Source organism: Gobius niger (assembly GCF_951799975.1).
Source record: "Gobius niger genome assembly, chromosome: 18".
Taxonomy (NCBI): Eukaryota; Metazoa; Chordata; class Actinopteri; order Gobiiformes; family Gobiidae; genus Gobius; species Gobius niger.
This window is the reverse complement of record NC_136869.1, coordinates 15,780,123-15,797,726: the sequence shown is the minus strand read 5'-3', so window position 1 is coordinate 15,797,726 and position 17,604 is coordinate 15,780,123. Positions and strand designations below refer to the sequence as shown.

At 42.7% G+C, this 17,604-nt stretch overlaps 4 protein-coding genes across 4 annotated transcripts in view; 1 reads left to right on the top strand and 3 right to left on the bottom strand.

The window, feature by feature from the left end:
- The window catches only part of stau2 (staufen double-stranded RNA binding protein 2), a 104,053-nt gene that overhangs the window by 29,911 nt on the left and 56,538 nt on the right, over positions 1 to 17,604 (bottom strand). The window lies entirely within an intron of this gene.
- Positions 2,349 to 4,991, bottom strand: cUnh8orf89 (chromosome Un C8orf89 homolog). Its single transcript, XM_079576518.1, has 7 exons — positions 4,580 to 4,991; positions 4,398 to 4,443; positions 4,113 to 4,204; positions 3,691 to 3,829; positions 3,149 to 3,256; positions 3,003 to 3,058; positions 2,349 to 2,894 (listed from the first exon to the last, which is right to left on the bottom strand). The coding sequence occupies exons 1-7, from the start codon at positions 4,794 to 4,796 to the stop codon at positions 2,755 to 2,757; spliced, it is 798 nt and encodes a 265-aa protein (XP_079432644.1). The 5' UTR covers positions 4,797 to 4,991; the 3' UTR covers positions 2,349 to 2,754.
- Positions 5,351 to 7,655, bottom strand: rpl7 (ribosomal protein L7). The gene is made up of 7 exons (XM_079575835.1): positions 7,605 to 7,655; positions 7,034 to 7,133; positions 6,784 to 6,950; positions 6,348 to 6,485; positions 6,008 to 6,117; positions 5,596 to 5,812; positions 5,351 to 5,393 (listed from the first exon to the last, which is right to left on the bottom strand). The coding sequence occupies exons 1-6, from the start codon at positions 7,616 to 7,618 to the stop codon at positions 5,604 to 5,606; spliced, it is 738 nt and encodes a 245-aa protein (XP_079431961.1). The 5' UTR covers positions 7,619 to 7,655; the 3' UTR covers positions 5,351 to 5,393; positions 5,596 to 5,603.
- rdh10a (retinol dehydrogenase 10a) lies at positions 8,981 to 17,041 on the top strand. The gene is made up of 6 exons (XM_079575740.1): positions 8,981 to 9,499; positions 9,659 to 9,894; positions 14,315 to 14,413; positions 15,218 to 15,363; positions 15,667 to 15,798; positions 15,882 to 17,041. The coding sequence occupies exons 1-6, from the start codon at positions 9,214 to 9,216 to the stop codon at positions 16,003 to 16,005; spliced, it is 1,023 nt and encodes a 340-aa protein (XP_079431866.1). The 5' UTR covers positions 8,981 to 9,213; the 3' UTR covers positions 16,006 to 17,041.

Here is a 17,604-nt window from a genome sequence, read left to right as displayed (position 1 = left end):
CTTGAATTACATCAATCTTTCACATGAAGAAATGCTGGTAATGTTGCGGGTCTCTTGATACATTCACTCTCTGAATCATTATGAGACTAAATATGTCAACCCTCCACCAAAACGAGAAATAGTTTGGATTACAGATTCTTGTTCGCAGCACCTGTAAAAACCAGGAAAATCAAAAGTTTACGAAGATCAAATATTTTCTTACTGATATGTGATCAGCTATCTTCAGACACAAAGTTCAAGTGAGGAAAGAAAATATTAACAGCCTGATTGCCATGGCTACTGCCTGTTTATTATTTGAGCATGTGGATGACAGGGTTCACAGCCATTTTATTCTCGTAATGTTTAGTATATTATAGCAGCCATAGTATAATATTATACACAACAAATGAGCTTTACTTCTTTGGTTATTTTTATAATTTATTTATTTATTTATTTTTAAATTCAATTTAATAGGGAGCATCATGGCCAGCTGCATCACTATGGTGCAGTGCAGCCACTGCATCCTGCAGGAGCCTCCAACCCATAGTGAGGGCAGCTGAGGTGACCATGGTGCTGGTCCTGTCCCCTCAAAAGCCTGGATCAAATGTGGACCACTGTTATAGGAGAACTGACTCGTATCGGGTTTTCGCTCGGAGTCATGGCAATGACTAAAAGTAGGCTAATAATAGCCTATAAGAAGGACAAAAAGTTAGAGAGTCGAGAAAAGAGGGAATACAGACTGCGATAATGTGGCCCGCAATTTCTAGACCCAAAGTAATGTGTCCTAACACAGGAGGAGAGCAGTTTCCTATTCCTATATTTTTGCATACTTGTGTGGTCCAATACTGTCTAAAACCATTATCTGCATACAGTATGTGTACCGCCATCATGGCTAATGGGACAATTTACATACACCATACTCGGTGGTGTTAAGCTACCTTGTTAGTCTCAGCTGCCCTGGGGTAGACTGACGGCAGTGCGGCTGCCTGCCAGTCTGTGCCAGTCCCTCAGACCACCACCACCCACTCACTCGCACACACACACACACACACACACACGTGTAAAGAAAATCCTAGGGTTTTATCTTATTGGTGTTAGGGAAATAGTAAAGGAGTCCGGAGGAGATGTGGATGTAGAGACGGGACACAGTCTGGATGTCTTACATGGAAGAAGTTTCTTACCGTATTACAGGCCTGGAGACATTTGAACAGTCAATACAGTGTTCGGGGCATTGATCATTCAGAGTCTGGCGATTCTACTTCCACATGAAGAGAGTTAAATAGCCTCGGCTACACGTAGGCACTAATAGTCTAAGCTCACAGACAATGTGCCACGTTGACTAGACCACAAGTCATGTAGAAGGTCGGCGCCCGAATGTTCCCCATTTGACACTACAATATGATAAGGTTTGCAAGGCATGTGTTAAGGCCAAATGAACTCTATAATTCTCCATCAATTGGAATGTAATGCCTCATCTCACAGGGGAGAAAGAAAATATATTACCTTACAGCCTCTTTCCTAATTTGTACCTCGGTTTCATTACTTTTTTTTAATGATATATGTGGTACAGAAAAAGTTGAATTTAAAGATGAATTACTCTTGTGGGATCAAATGGTGGCTTATAGCTTCTATGCTGATAAAAGCATTACTTTCTTCTTTACCACCGATGAAGCGTGTGTCCAACGCCTCCCGTCCAAAAACAACACAGCACCCATGTCACTTGGTTTCTTTTGTGTACCTGGACAAAATGAAGAAATTGATCTATAGGTTGGTGTCTGCAACTTGATACAACAAAAGAGCCACCTCAGCCCATTTCAAGCCATATAAAATCCATGAAGAGCCACAAAAGTACTTTATCTGTAAACATTTTTTTATGAATCAAATTTAAATGAATTAGTAGATTGTGTAAAAAAAAATCATTGAAATTGTATCGGCCTGTAAGTAGGACTATCTTTCTGTTTAAAACTATTTGTATCTCATGCATATTTCAGTGATGTATTAAACAAGCTAGACATTTAGAACTGGTGTTTGGAACACCATTATGAGAGTCGACCCTGTTTTGGATGCACTAAGTGTAATCTAAGGTCATCCAGTAGCGAGTTCACCCGAGTTCTGGTGAAATGGTATACTGCGGTGTGGGCAGCCTCTGTGCGGCGCCTGTTAAAGACACAATTGTGTGCTGTTTGTTCCAGGTCATTTTGTTTCACTCCAAATAAAAAAAGACAGTCAAACCTGTGAGAAGAGAGAGCTATCTGTGCTTTCTAGGTCAGCCACACAAATGCATATAGGAATTACACCGGCACTACAATTTAATAAAAAATAAACATAATCTTTTATTTCAGGAAGACCTTTACCAAGGCACAATAATGGCTATGCTAAACATGCCAGACACTGGTGTTATCATTTGACGCAGCAATAAAGTTTCAATAAATCTGTTTATACATTTTCTAAACATGTGCTGCATAACCGTAACATTTTTAATAAAACAGTCAGAAATATGGCAATATCACATAGTTTTTTTTTAGAGTACTAAAATAAATGTACTGTCATGCAGATAAATAAGATGGTGTTGTACAGTCCCACTGCCACCAGAGGGTGTCAAGAGTCCCAGAACGTGAAGATCAACCATGTTACACAGAAAACTAGGATCATCGATGACAAAACAGCTGTCAGAGCGAGCCACTGAAAGGAGCAGGGTACTCTGGGTGCTTTATTGAGTTCAGACAGCCTTGGCACAGAGCTGGAAGTGTCGACCCTCAGGTGCAGTGGTGATTGTCAGGAGGCCAGTTTGCGAGGCTTCTTCATCTTCTTCAGCCTCTCCTGTCGCACCGTCTCGTACTGTAGGGACGACAGCTCTGAAATACGATGCAGGAATGACTGAGGGGCCCCCATCACCGGGTCTGTGTAGGTCTGACCTGAAACACAAAGAGGGTAACATGTAAAAAGAGAAACAGAATTAAACAATAAGCACATAGACTAACAAATACTGTACGCATAGAAGCCGATTTTTGATAATGACTTACTCTTCTGATACTCCTTAACAGTCTGCAAGTGGTAAGTTGGGTAATTCACCTTAGACCTAATGACAAATATAGGAAAAGTAAGTTTGGTGTTTTAGAAACACTTGAAGATCAAATAATCAAACAAGCTGAATGTTTTGGATGGTAACCTGCTGATTTTGCAGTTTCCCATAGGAAAGGTATTTCTGCCATTGAGGACGAATGTGGAAGGAACCAGGACGGCTGGGCTTGCGGTCAGTTCAAACTGTTCATTGCAACTGCACAATAAAAAAAAAAATACATATACAATATACATTTTAACAAATAATATCACAGATGTGAGAATCCCCCTTTGCTGAAGTCTTATGACTTTAATGTTTGGATTTTAAATCATTATCCTTTTATTGTTTTTACAAGTGAGAAGCCCACATTTACATAAAACCGGAACTTGGTAGAAGTGTTTTATTGCTGAATTCTACCTACATACAAACTGATGTATATTTCTAATGTCATATTCACACAATTTATATATAGAATACTGAATATGATTTATCTAGTAGAAATGTATCCATATAATGTATGTAGTAGAAATAAAATACAGGTTGTATTGGAGCATAACAACCAAAGTGTGGGATAGGCTTTTTAGGAGTTTTGATAATTGTGTATTCCTGGATGGTACGAATAAGCCATCCAGGTTAGTAGTAATACATACTCGAGGATGAAGGGTCCAGTCCTGTGGCTGTGGGTGAGCCCCTTGGACAGGTTGAAGGGATGTAGGTTGCCCGTCCGGTGCACATGGTAATCTTTTGGCAAAGGTGGAATCATGGATCTGGTTCGCTCCGGCCTGACGCCTACAACAATTAACAGGTAAGATAAGAGGCACAATGAAAACAGATTCTTTTCTCAATGCACTGCATTGCTAAATAATTAAAACCTGGTTAAGCTGTGTCATGTGTGAAGTGCTGAACTGTCTTTTTAACAGCATGCGATACTTATTTTACGGGGCATAGCGACATCTAGTGGATATTATAGTGAAGTGAAGTATTGCGTGTCAGTTGTGCTTGGAAAAATAAGCGCAATATTGTTATGTGCATGTATCATTATTATAGTAATTGACATGTAGGAAGTACTTACAATTAGTATCAAATATAATGTGTCTTCCACAGATGTTTCTCTCTTCACTGCTAATGGCCTGTGGTGGGTCATCTTTGGCAAAACGGGGAGATCTAAACATGCCAAGTCAGAATGTGTTTAATATGGATCTTGATAACTTATGTATTGCCCCCCCACCTCCTGAAGCCGACCTGATGTCAAATCTATTTGCTTCTACTAGTCTTATTGGCCCATCAAAAAGTATAGACCAATAGCCAATTTCTGAATAGCAATTGATTCAAACAAGAGGTGGCAATTTCTTCTTACCCTCCAACAATGAATGTAGTGAACAAGGACTTTTGATCTCTCGGTTCTACAACACAGGAAAGATGTACATTTCCGTCATTGCACAAACACACACACACCATATGGCTAACAAGGAGTTGGTCACAGTAATGTAATTGGAAGTCAAAGCAGTCATGCCCTTTCCTGGAGATGCGCGTACTCACTGTTGGTCAAAGGCTGTATGACGGGAAACCTTTTCAGCTGAATGTTGTGCCTGACAGCTGCTTGTCCTCCAGATGCGCCCATCGTCCGGAGCTCCCTGAAGGCAGCGGGATACTGAGGCACATCCGGGCCGCGCAGGCTGCAACTCGAGCCTCCCTCTGCAGCTATCAAGACCTTGGCCGTAGGAGCCGCTGCCGTTTGAAACTGAAATGTCATCATGTTGGAGTTGCCATTGAAGCCGGGCCAGAAAAATGCACAGGCCGACAGCGGGGGGAAAAAAGCCGCGCACTGCACCGATCAGAGGCTCATTAGTGCGGCTTCTTTAATGCTAGGTTTCGGATCACGGCCGTAAACCGCTACCGACTCACTCCGTCTCCATGGAAACACGTCCTCCCCGCGAGGACATTCAGAGCAATGACTTCATCTGTTCCAACATCCTTTCTCCCCCCCCCCGTACAGCATGTCATAATCACTCTCCAGGTGAACTTTATCCCCAATACTTTTATACACTGTTCGAATCGAATGACAATCCTCCAATGAAATCACACCAAAGCATCGGCTAGATCTCTTACAGGGTTAATATACTTTTAAATCAAGGTGGCTCAAATCATTAAGGTCTAAACCAGGACCGTCATCAGAGCCAAGGTATAATTAGCACTGGGTGGTTTGTGTGATGCCTCGATACACTTAGCAATGTCATTTCCCATATAAAAGCCTACATCAAGTCTAATATTGAGGGGAACAATATTCAAAAATGAAAAGGCTACACACAATTGTTCTTTTTATTTGTTTTATTGTACAATTTAGTCCAGACACCTGAAAAAGAAGAGACAAGCATTAAGTACTCACACTGATGTTAGAGCAAAACACAACTACAAGACTAATGTGTGGTTTCAGACAGATTTGGCTTAGATTCGCATCGTTTCACCATGGTCGATAAGATGGGGAAAAAAGATAATGCATCATCAACCACACTTTTGAAGCAGTCGGTTTTTCCTAAAAGCCTCATTCAGCTCACCATTTTCACTAGTTCATCCTCCTGATCATTCTGTTGATCTGGTCCTCTCTGTTGCCAGCGTCTCCTCCCTCCACAAAGTGTGTGGTCTTCTTGTTCATGCCGCCGCGGGGCGAGGACAGTTTGAAGGGCCAGACGAAATTGTTGGCAGGCTTGAAGTTCTTCCCAACCGTGTAGATTTCGTGGATGAGGTCCTCGATACAGATGATTCCGTATTTGCCTGTAATTAAGTCGAAGTCATTAAAGACTCATCCAATGACACATTTCACAGCTGATAGGATTGCATACATGTGGCTTCAGAAACACTGGCTAAGTAAGTTCGCTTTTTTTTCACCAAAGTCGATAAGATGGGGAAAAAAATGGTCATCTTTAGCCACATCATTGGAAAACAATCTGAATTTATAACTTAACTTACCAAGGGCCTTCTCAATCAGTGCGTTGTCTGTGAGGGCAATGCGCTGCTTCCTCATCCTGCCATGACCACGCTTGTAGATGAGTTCACGCACGGACTTAAGGTTGGGGTACCTGATGAGATTCAGAACAGACACAACATTAGATACACTACACTGTGCACACAGTTTGTAAAAAACAACACCGAAGAGTAAAATCTTTTAATAAGGAGTATGTTTTCAGACAAAACTGGCTTAGTTTCATTGGCTATTCACCATGGTCGATAAGACGGGGAAAAAAGTTGTGCATCATAAATACTCCATGGATGCATTCGCTGCCTTTTATGGATAATGTCAATGCCTTACCCCCATGCGATGTAGGGCTCAGCAATCCTCAGCATGTTGATGGAAGCCTTGTTGAGCTTGACGAACACACCATTGAAGATCTGGCGCAAACGGAGCAGCTGCAGGACTTTGCGGACTTTGGGGCTGACACCGTTGATACTGAAGAGGATAGAATTAGAATATCAGTAATCAGTGGGGAAGAAAAAGACCAAAAAAAGAGAAGTACATTTAAACTTTTAAGCGGTTTCAGAGAAGTTGGCTTATAGAACAAATCTGTTTCACCATAGTCGATATGTCGGGGAAAGAGAATACATCATCAACCACATGTAAATGTATAACTCGTCAACTTGTTTTCCAGAAAGGAACCAATTGACTGGCAGCTGATACAATCAAAATACCTCATGTTGTGGACACCTTATAAATGCACAGTACTTTAACATAAAGTGGTTCCTCATACCCTCTAATCCTGATGACAAAGGCCAGTTTAGGCTCAGATGGCACGTAGAAGTTCCCAACTTTGCGAGCAGTACGGGACAAGCGGATCTCTCGTCTGAACATCTGCCTGTACTCCTTGTGGTACTTCTCAGCTCTCTTGTAGATCAGCTTCCTGGTTACTTTGCGAGCCTAATGGATAAAGCATTACTGTTTAACACATTTGGACTACAATTATGTTACAGTGTGCACCAACACTTTCCAGCAAGTCTAACCTTTTTGTCAGCCAGGATCTTCTTGATGCGCATGGTCTTCATTTTGGCGAAGGCCTTTCGCCTTTTCAAAAGGCTCTCAGGGACCGCCGGGACCTTTTTTCTGAAAGGAAATAGAATTTAAACTGTTACAGCGATACTTGATGGACACAACGCTGAAAGACACAGAGCTACTAGCCTCTCCCACAGACATCTCCAGCTCAGGAGCTAGCATGGCGCTAGCTGGATACACCGGTGGCTATATTTGGTCCTTCATTGTAGCAAACAAACGTATTTAAGTCAACACAACAATGCGTGAACCTTCAAACACTAGTACAGGAAGCAACAAGCGCTGATCAACTCTGTTCTCAGTAAAGGTGCAGCGCTGGCGGCGGTCACATTTTACTTGAAGCTGTACGAGTAGGTAACACAGCATCCAAGACTCTCCAACAGTCAACTTTTTAATTTTTATCACCAATATCACTTGGAATAGGACATATATTGATAACACCACTCAAATAGATCGGATGGCTGCCTGAAATGTGATGTATATTATTAGATGGGTAAAGATTGTGTGGAAGCGATAAACACTCACTCTGTGTCCGCCATGGTGTCCACCGAGAAAGAGAAATCCAAAGCTGCGCATGTGCGCCATAAAGACTGTAGGACCCCACAGGGTCGTCCTTCGAGATGCCTTACCATTTAAATAATCATTAAAACAGATATACAGCCCAAATCTGTGGACTGTTTTGGTACAATTGACTTGTCAACGAATTTTTATTATTTAATATTTAGTCTTAATAGAATGTATTTACTGTCTGGTCTACATTTGAAAACTATGTTTACAACATGCTATGCTGTAAACATACCTTGTGATAGAAAATAAAATACACTGTCATAGGCCTATCTAGCTTTATGTTATAGTTTATTTCCCTTTTACGGCGTGTGCTTATTTTATGTGGATTTCACCCATATTCATCTTTAACATGTAATGCATAGAACTAAACGGAAGAGGGAGCCACTTCCTTGAATATAATTTGCCAATATCGAATGGGATGCTCTATGCACTTGAATACAGTGGAGGTCCAGGCTACAAGCAGGTCAAAAATAAACGTTTTGCAGTTTTACGCGCCTATAGGCTATACTAGTCCAAGTTTTGTACATGTGTAATTGGGCCTAAGTAGGTCTAAGGCCTAATTCTGGGGTCATTTTGAAATATTGGAAGTCGGGTAATTTAAAATGTAATCCTTTAGGATGCAAATTCATGCCTGGATTTAGTCCTGCACCCTGTGCGTAATGACCGAACACATATGAAGGACAGCCAGCTGCGTAAATCCACAAAAGGTGTGCGTTCCTCTGTCTCTCTTTACTATGCAGACGAGTGGATCTCAAACGTTTCACACCATGTACCACCTTATAAAATATTTGACCTTCCTGGTCTAGAACAAGATCAAATTAGGACAAATTAGGAATCACCATCTGAACTGGATGCAAACCATGTCTCAAACAGAAAAACAAACACAAATGTATTACTGAACCAGAAAAATAAATAAATAAAATAAATGCATTTCTAAAGTATCATTTAAACTAAATGATTAAAGTCTAAAATTACAGATGCGTGAGATGAGTGCCACCAGTGGTGACTACATGTGCCACCCTTTGAGAATCACTGCAATACCTGCATCAAAGCAGACAGCAAATTTTAGGTCGCCAAATTGAAAACCTCTTGTTTTATAATGATCTCTATGAAATCTATACAATGTGTCACATTTCTGCCCGATTAGGATGTTTCTTCCAACAGCAGTTCCCCAAAATAACAGTTCAGTTGAAATATATTTTCGGTGGGGTATTACATGAGTGTTCAAAGCAGAGGGTTACATCACCTTTAATGTGTTTAATGCAATGCGCTCTGCTGTGACAAGCGTTAGTCTCAGTCCTATTGGGTCTAGCTCTGATGGGTGGACTGAATAAATAGGGAGCGCGTTGTGCGTAAAGATGAGTTGAGTGGAGGAGCAGCGGAGGAAGCCGTGTGTCTTACCACAGCTGCTCAGTGCTGATAGTATTTTTGCTCACTGAAACATCCAACTCCGTGTGGAACAGGAGCGCAGACATTTACGCACCGTCTCCTGACAGGGTTTTCCTCGCTGCTGCAAATCATTTTCAAGAAGATTAACCTTATTTTTTGCCTCCACTGAAGCCTAAAGATGATGATAATTCTTGCTGAGTTCTTCGTGGTTATTTTGAAAGTACTCTGGGCGTTTGTAGCAGCCGGGGCCAAATGGGTGGTGAAGCCGAAGGAGAAGAGCGTGGCGGGACAGGTGTGCGTGATCACCGGTGCTGGCAGCGGCCTCGGGCGGCTCTTTGCAAAGGAGTTCGCCCGGAGACGGGCAATACTGGTGTTGTGGGACATTAACAGTCAGAGCAACGAGGAAACGGCAGAGATGGTGCGCCAGATTTACCACGAACTAGATACACCTCTGGCTAAAGACGGTGAGTTAGTGTTCGCTATAGGAACATGCTTTACTAACCTTAAGCGGAAACGTGTTACTTTTGATTAAATTCGGGCTAGATTTGCACTTCTGAATGTGCACATTTACGAAGTCTCTATAGGCTTTTTAGTTTGTACATTTGTCCCTGTTTCCTTACTAGGACCTGTTGGAGGAGTAGAGGAAGTCCCACCGTTCCAGCCGCAGGTCTACACCTACGTGTGCGATGTGGGCAAGCGCGAGAGCGTGTACTCCACAGCGGAGAAGGTACGCCGTGAAGTGGGAGAGGTGGACATACTGATCAACAACGCCGGTGTGGTCTCCGGGCACCATCTGTTGGAGTGTCCCGACGAACTGATTGAACGCACGATGGTGGTCAACTGCCATGCGCACTTCTGGGTGAGATTACGATTACAATATGAAGTCTTCTAATGTCTCAAATGTGCAACATTGTCAACACAGGACTCACTTGAGTCAATACATCATGCTCTCAGTTTCATTTTCATTTCGTCATTCCTAAATTTCTCTTTCTGAACGCTAGAGGAGTGAGTGGTTCCCACACCCCCGAGCTGTAGCTATATTTATTTATGTTTACTTTCTGTGTCCCCTACTTATAGGCTTTTACTGTAAAGCTACTAAATACATCTACATCTAATTACACTGCCTAATTGTGACACACATGTTATGCTAAACCATACATATTCAGGGATGTACCTTTATAGCAGTTACATAATATCATTTTAAATGAATTATTTTAGTAATGAAATGCTATTACATTACTACTCCTTTTAGTTCTTAATTCATTAATTTATTAATTTCCAAGCACCCCTACGAAGTAGCAGGGTTCGGGAACCCCTGGTTGGGAAACACTTGACAGCTTCCACACCAGTTTCTATGGAATATCCTTCTATTTTGAAGCTGCTGCTAACAGCAACATTTCTGTTATTTAGCACTTAAGTTTTTGTGTTTGATACTGTTCCTTTGTCTTAGACACAGGGTGGTAGAATAAATGTGTTGCACTTTTCTTGCAAGGTATTTTCTGTACAAGACAGTCTTTGCTTTGTCTCTGTAGTAGTTTTCTTAAACATTACTAAGAGCCAATCATCCTTTGTGCTCCTTATAATGTAGTGATGAGAATTGATCCAATCGCTTGGCAACGGTTTAACCCCTGGTGACTGCACGCAAATCGGTTTGTGATGTGAACCCCCAATCGATTGCATCACACTTGTCCACACTGTTATTCAACGTATCTCATTGTATTGTGTGACTTAAGAAAGGAAAGATGCACATTTATCTGTGCCTATGATTTCATTGTTAATGTGGCAGTGTGTGTCTGTTTGTGTTCTCTATATTCTGTAGTGGTGTGAACGAGTAGATGAAAGAGGTAGTTAATGAATAGCGACAGGCCGATTGGAGGATGTGGTTCGTTAAAGACACAAGCTCCATGAATAGAGATTAGGCTGAGGAGAATCTGTCAGCCGTCGCCCGCTCCCACAATTACTATACTGTTGTTCAAGTTCATGATAAGCAAACTCTTTTTATCGCTCTTGGGTTTAAAAAAATGTTGTGTGTGTGTGTGTGTGTGTGTGTGTGTGTGTGTGTGTGTGTGTGTGTGTGTGTGTGTGTGTGTGTGTGTGTGTGTGTGTGTGTGTGTGTGTGTGTGTGTGTGTGTGTGTGTGTGTGTGTGTGTGTGTGTGTCTCTCTCAATATTTACTTTGAACTGCAAGTAGATTTTCTGATTTGAGGACCTGGAATTGCAAATGATGATTCTGTAAATTGCCCAAATCAGATTCGCCGGCATCTTGACACACTATGCATATTACTATTGATTAAGGTTGTCTATTCAAGAGCCAGACTAGGATTCAGTCTCCTCCTTTTATAAACTTGGGGTCATGATCACATTTAGTTTGGCAGTTTCATCCACCCAACTGGTGACAATTTGTGATCAAGCCATTTTAGCACTGCATTTAGTCATAGCGACCAAGAGTAATAACATCTGGAGTTTGTGTGTGGCAGGAGCGACTTGAAAGAAAGTAATCAGAGTCATATTGAAAAGCTTATCAACAGGTGGCGTATGAACAATACTCAGGCATAAGCCCCTGCTTCCTGAACTGTACTGTATCTCCTTTGTTGAGCGGCACGGCGGCGGGAAAAGCGCAGTGGGAGGAAAGATGAGGAAGTAAAAAAGTGGTTTGGTCGCGTCCACAGGCGAGAGGGTAATGGTAAGCCGCTGCTGACCCACTTTATCTGACAATTGGTTTCTTGTCTCTGGATCGGCTTTGACAAGATGCCAGACGACAAGAGCCAAGTTCCGCAGGCCACATTCCTGCTGTATCCAGAGAAAGGGCGCAGCCAGGCAGAAGGGTCCTACTTGACTGGTTTTCGTTTGGGCCCCTTCTCAGGCCTGGTGCACCTGTGGCCTGCACTAAAGCTCAGCATTACGGGTCTATGATAGCCTCATGTGCGCTCAAACTGTTGTATTTGGATGAATGTATTATATCCACGTTACCCTTTCACTTTGGGGTATTTTACCATACAGCCAGCGGCGACGCCTCGAGACCGCCAGTGTAATCCTGTCAACGAAATCACGTTCAGCATCAGATCAAGTGCCTAATTGCCTGCCCAATTGTCTGTATAAAGCCTTTACTTCCTGCTTTACAGAATTGTTTGGTTTTCAGGTAAATTTGACAAATTGGATTGACCTGACCAAATGATCATAGCTTCCAATCTGCCCAGTGTGTGTCCCAGCCCCCTTTTCAAATCCCATGATCTGTTGTAGCATCAGAAAAGTTCCGGCGCTGTGCCTCGGATCTCTCGTTGAGGGAGAAGTCAGCCCAATTAAATGACCATCTGGCCCTACGCGAGGGCCAATATTTTGTTCATACTTGTGTCGATGAGGCGTTAGTGCTAATGCAGCCTGACACCCCAGCTGCAAGACGCTTTGTGTGGCTTAAATGCTCCTGGGGGCACACAACCAATTAGTGGGGGTGTACGGGGAGCAGGGCACCCCTGTTTAGGGTGGAGGCCCCGGCTGTGTCAGCGAGTAATTTAGCGGAACAAGAGAGCGTTGAGACCCAATTACGGCCGCTCTGATGTAAGACACGAGCCCCCGGTTGCTTTCACACATTTAGTGTCTGAAAGGTCAGCGGGGGTCAAACCCACATGCCATTCCTGCCATGAGAAGCAGCATGTCCACGGTGGGAGAGACTGCTCACGTTTTGTACCACTTCCTTAGTGAGTGGAGACAACACTCAGCAAAATTGTGCGCTAGAAAGTTGGCTTCAGCATAAAGGTATGGAGCCAGATCAAGTCATTGTTAAGTGTGAGTAGAGGCTTTGGCTGCAGATAGGTAGAGCATATCTAAAGTTAATGCTTTGTTTGCACGCAACTCCCTTGTCATCTACTGCCATTCTGGCTCTGCACGGGCTTTCTCAGCTTTTGCCCAGGTTTCAGTTTCTTTCACCCCTTACTGTAGGCCCCTTATGACGACTGCAGCATGTGTTGTCCTGCAACAGTACAGATGTTTGGCGCAGATCAGTTCTACCTGGCATCAAAATGACTCTTAAACAGTGAGCTCATCAGCTTAAGATACATGTATGATGTAATTCTTCCAGTTTAAGTCAGAATAATAAGCAAATCCATATCTGAACATGTCTGACACAAGTTAGAAATTATAGATGACAATCAAGCAGGTCTGATGCAGTTTATCTGCAGCACGGATTTAATGAGCACCTCCCTTCCCTGCCAGTGGTTTCATGGCCTGTACTGCCTGGTACCATGCCCTCTCTGGCCTAACGCTTCTATCCAGGCTAAGACTGTACTTTATTATATGACCTCAAAATTCATGGAAAGTTCAGTAATGAATCCCCAGCAGAATCCACAAGGTTCTTGTCAATAGGTAAGCAGCGGCCAAATGTACTAAACCTGATCGCCAACAAATGGCTGAATTACAGTTGGAATTATTCACCTATTTGTTTCCAGTTATGACTGTTTACTGCCCGTCTCTCGTTGATCCCTAAACCACACGGTTTCAGAGTAACCCTAGTGACTTAAATAAAATAAAAAACTGTTGAATGAGTGTTGCTTCAGAATTGAACTACAAGGCAGTCCTTAGAAAGTCCTGCTGTTGTCTGCTACCTCCTCCTGTGGTGAGAGTGATTGGTCAGTTCCTATCACCGGTGTCTGACCGTCACATGTCACACCTGCAGATGGGCCCATGCTGTGCTCAGGGCAGCTCCAAACTGGTGCACTGCTGCAGTGGGAAGAGGCTATATAGGTTAATCAAATGTAATCATTGACTTTCTCCTGCCTAATCCGCTCCCTGGTGTTGCCTTTCTCACTTTGGAACTCTGATTGGAAGATAGACTGAGGCACTTGAGCTCTCACGTGGCAGAGTTTGAAGCGCTTTCATCTCAAAGCTTGTCTTTGCCGATTGTTCTGCTGACCGCGGCCCGACAGGCGCAGGGCAGTGTGGGAACAGAGCGGAGTTCAGCTGCACTGTTAAAGCTGTGCAGTCAACAGAAGCCTGCGATTGGTGTTGTCAGCAGCTCTTTACAGCGGAGCCTCTCCCGGTATCAGATCTGTGTGGGAACGCAGGACCTGTCCTGTCCCCTCACAATGAGTGTACTAATATGGGAAATGTGTATTTATTCCACGATATTTGTAAGTATGCCCCTCCAGAAGTCAATTTCTGTTTTGTGCCGAATCCTTTTCAGACGTCTCCATGGAGTAGGGCAGATGGGGGAGCAGAGGATCAAGGGCCTTTGGCACAGACAAACTGATCCCGTGAACTAATCTTTGTCTTTCTGTCTGTTTCCAGACCACCAAGGCGTTTCTCCCCAAGATGCTGGAACTGAATCATGGCCACATTGTGACAGTTGCCAGCTCCCTGGGTTTGTTCAGCACAGCTGGAGTGGAGGTTCGTACCATACACACAGCACTCCGCTATAGTTCCCACCAAATCAAACTAGTGCTTCTCTGTGGCGCGCTCTGAGCCAAAAACACACGGAGGCAGGGTTGGTGTCCCTCCACTGGAAACGGGCCCCAGAATGAGCTGACAGAGACATCTTCATCACTGCTTTGTGCAGAACTTAACATTCAGCATTCACTGTGCTCCTCCATTGTCACAGATCTGTTTTTTATTCCTAAAGACTTTTGAGTCTGTTCCAGTTTCCTTTTTAATTATTATTTAAATTTATTTAAAAGTATTTGGAGCCATTACTTCGCTTTCCCACTGTATGAGTAACAGACCAAACATGCTGGAAAAAATGTGCAATAACTAAATGGATTGACTGTGACTTTGTTTGATTTGGCTTTCTCCACAATTTTCAAAGGAGGACATATGTATTTATTACTTTTTATATTTCTTTGTGCTTGAGTAAAGGTAGTTCCTGAAGCACACTGTGGTTTTTGGAAACAAGAGCTGTGTCTTCACAGTTGTATCTCTTTATAGCCTCCATTTTTATCGACGAGCATCTGTGTTTGCCCAAGCCCTTGTTTAAAACTACTTCACAGTGAACCACATCAAACCGTTTATGCCAAGCCGAGCAGTCTCCTGATGCACTGAAGAAGAATGCTCATGAAACCGTAGCCCGGTGCGGTGGCTGGCTGGGTTTTGTCTCCGTATCATTAGAGCCGTGTATGCCTGTGGGGCGTGTTGATAATGCTCTCCCTGCTCCCTGTGCTTTTACTGGGCTAACCTGTTCTCTCCTCATTCCCACAGGATTACTGTGCCAGTAAGTTTGGTGCCATTGGCTTCCACGAATCACTGAGCCATGAGTTGAAGGCCTCTGAGAAGGACGGCATCAACATGACGCTGGTGTGCCCTTACCTGATGGACACTGGGATGTTCAAGGGCTGCAGAATAAGGTGCGCTTAATTTCCAGCTGTCCCACCCAAACATGTTCCAGACCAGCAGCTTACTGTACTCTGCTGGATATTGTCATCAGTCAGCACCTGAGACTGAGGTTCTCAGGGGAAAGCTCTGAACAGGTGCACTGTGCTGCCCCTCTGCAGTTCCCAGTCCACACACGGTCTGATGGTCACATGCAGCAGGTGGCTTCATAAACCTGACACTTTAAAGCTAAACCACAGGAACATTTGACAATGAGATAATTTATGAGATGTGAGATGGATTGTTTCTTTAAAAAACAAATCTTTCTTTTTCTTTAGAAAGGAAATTGAGCCTTTCCTTCCTCCATTGAAGCCAGAGTTCTGTGTGAAGCAAGCCATGAGGGCTATCCTGACTGACCAGCCTATGGTTTGCACTCCTCGGATTATCTACATGGTTAACTTCATGAAAAGGTGAGGCTTGTTTAGACAGAGCAGTTCACAGGCCCCTGCAAGTGTCTTTTCTGAAACTAATCACATTCATTCTTTGTCTCCAGCATCCTGCCTTTTGAAGCCATTGTCTGCATGTACCGATTCCTTGGAGCCGACAAATGCATGTACCCCTTCCTAGCTCAAAGAAAAGAGGCCATGAACAACAATGAAGCAAAGAATGGGATCTAGGGGGCGCTGTCTACAACCCAGACAGGGCGCACATAAACCTACATGTGAGGAAGCAACCACTGTGGATGACAATGGGACAAATGAAGGAGGGCAGACTGACTGGTGCACTTGCATTGAGCAAATGCAATGGTTTACCATATTGTTCCTCTGGAACAAAGAAAGCTGTGTACTACACAAAAGATTTATTTGACTTTGTTTTGTCTTTTTGTTTGTTAAAGAAAGCATCTATATTCTGTCACTAGTTTTTTTTAAATCATGCGGAAAAGATATCCAATAATTAACTATTTACCTAATGTAGTCACCAGCCTTATCTAGTGTCATGTGAATATGCAGTATGTTGCTGTATGAACAGTAAATATTTCACTTTTTGTAGACATGCACTGTAATTTTCGACACTGCCTGGCGTGTGTGGGTTTGGTTCACTGCAGCAGTGACCTTTTAAAGCATCTCCTTCTGTTTAGGCATTATAATAAAATTCACTTTGCATTTAAAGTTTTGTTCTGAACACACAGAACAAGTCAAAAATGAAGTCTACACATTCCGAAAGGGACTGAGAGGCTTGTGGCTCGCTCTTGAGTTTTGGCCTGAACCAGCATGTGCGACAAATGAAATGACTGAAAGAAGGATTTGACACTTGACCTTTAAAATCTGTAAATGTTTCTATTGTAAATGTATGTTACCATTATTTTTTTACATTTAAACCCTCTCCTTTTACATAGACACGCAGGAAAACAACTCTTATGACTAATGTGTGGAAGGATTAAGCTCTACATGACTCTGAAATGGTGTCCATTGTCTGCCTTGTTCAGTCCCAGTAAACTGTTAATGTTGTGAATACATCGCATCCCAAATGTTTTGTCCTCATTGTCCGATGTATAGTTTTGAACTACATTCCTACAGGCTTGATTCCTTAGTCACAAAGATGAGCCTAAATCCTCTACCTCTTAATTTTCTTTATATTTTGACCGTATCACAGTCAATGTCTTTATTTTGTAATTCATGGACTGCTCTTGAGCTGAGCAAAATGTGGTTCATTGTTTAGTGTCTCTACCTAACTTAAAATAATAAAGTAAACTAGATTATTAACTTTGGCTTTGTCATCATTACCAGTGATGCGAGTATTATGTGCTAAGCGTATTCAGAGATTGCTTTCAAGGGGATCTTCCAAACTGATGTGTCTGTGATTCAGGTGTCCAGTGGGGCAAGTTTGGTATAAAGGCAGTTGTATCCCAAACAGGGAAGTACCCTAAGCGTCATCGAGCCTTATCAAATGAAACTGTGCGTCATCATCTTGGAATACTCCGACATCACAAAACACTTACAATGAACCTTAACTTCCCCAGAGCCAGGGATGTCCCAAACCAGATTAGTAAATGTTAGAACTACACTGACTTGAACATCCCTTCCCAGAAGAGGACAGAAATAACAGAATGAAATAAGAGCCACAGCTGAAGATACAATGAGCTAGAATGAAACTAGGAGTATAAATAAAGAACATATAAAACTATGCAGGTAAACGGATAAAATTGTCACAGCGTCGAAATGCAACAATTGGACTTCTACCTACTGTAATATTTTGTTCTTTCTGTAACCTCTGCC

Bases quoted from the DNA above. Each gene is read 5' to 3' on its own strand.
- cUnh8orf89 (XM_079576518.1), bottom strand. From the start codon at position 4,796: ATGATGACATTTCAGTTTCAAACGGCAGCGGCTCCTACGGCCAAGGTC. The intron at 4,205-4,397 runs GTAAGAAGAAAT...TGGCATGTTTAG, and splicing joins ACTACATTCATTGTTGGAGG to ATCTCCCCGTTTTGCCAAAG. The intron at 3,059-3,148 runs GTTACCATCCAA...ATTTGTCATTAG, and splicing joins GGAAACTGCAAAATCAGCAG to GTCTAAGGTGAATTACCCAA.
- rpl7 (XM_079575835.1), bottom strand. The intron at 6,951-7,033 runs GTTAGACTTGCT...TTTATCCATTAG, and splicing joins AGATCCTGGCTGACAAAAAG to GCTCGCAAAGTAACCAGGAA. The intron at 6,486-6,783 runs GTATGAGGAACC...TATCCTCTTCAG, and splicing joins TTTGTCATCAGGATTAGAGG to TATCAACGGTGTCAGCCCCA.
- rdh10a (XM_079575740.1), top strand. From the start codon at position 9,214: ATGATGATAATTCTTGCTGAGTTCTTCGTGGTTATTTTGAAAGTACTC. The intron at 9,500-9,658 runs GTGAGTTAGTGT...TTTCCTTACTAG, and splicing joins TACACCTCTGGCTAAAGACG to GACCTGTTGGAGGAGTAGAG. The intron at 15,364-15,666 runs GTGCGCTTAATT...CTTTTTCTTTAG, and splicing joins TTCAAGGGCTGCAGAATAAG to AAAGGAAATTGAGCCTTTCC.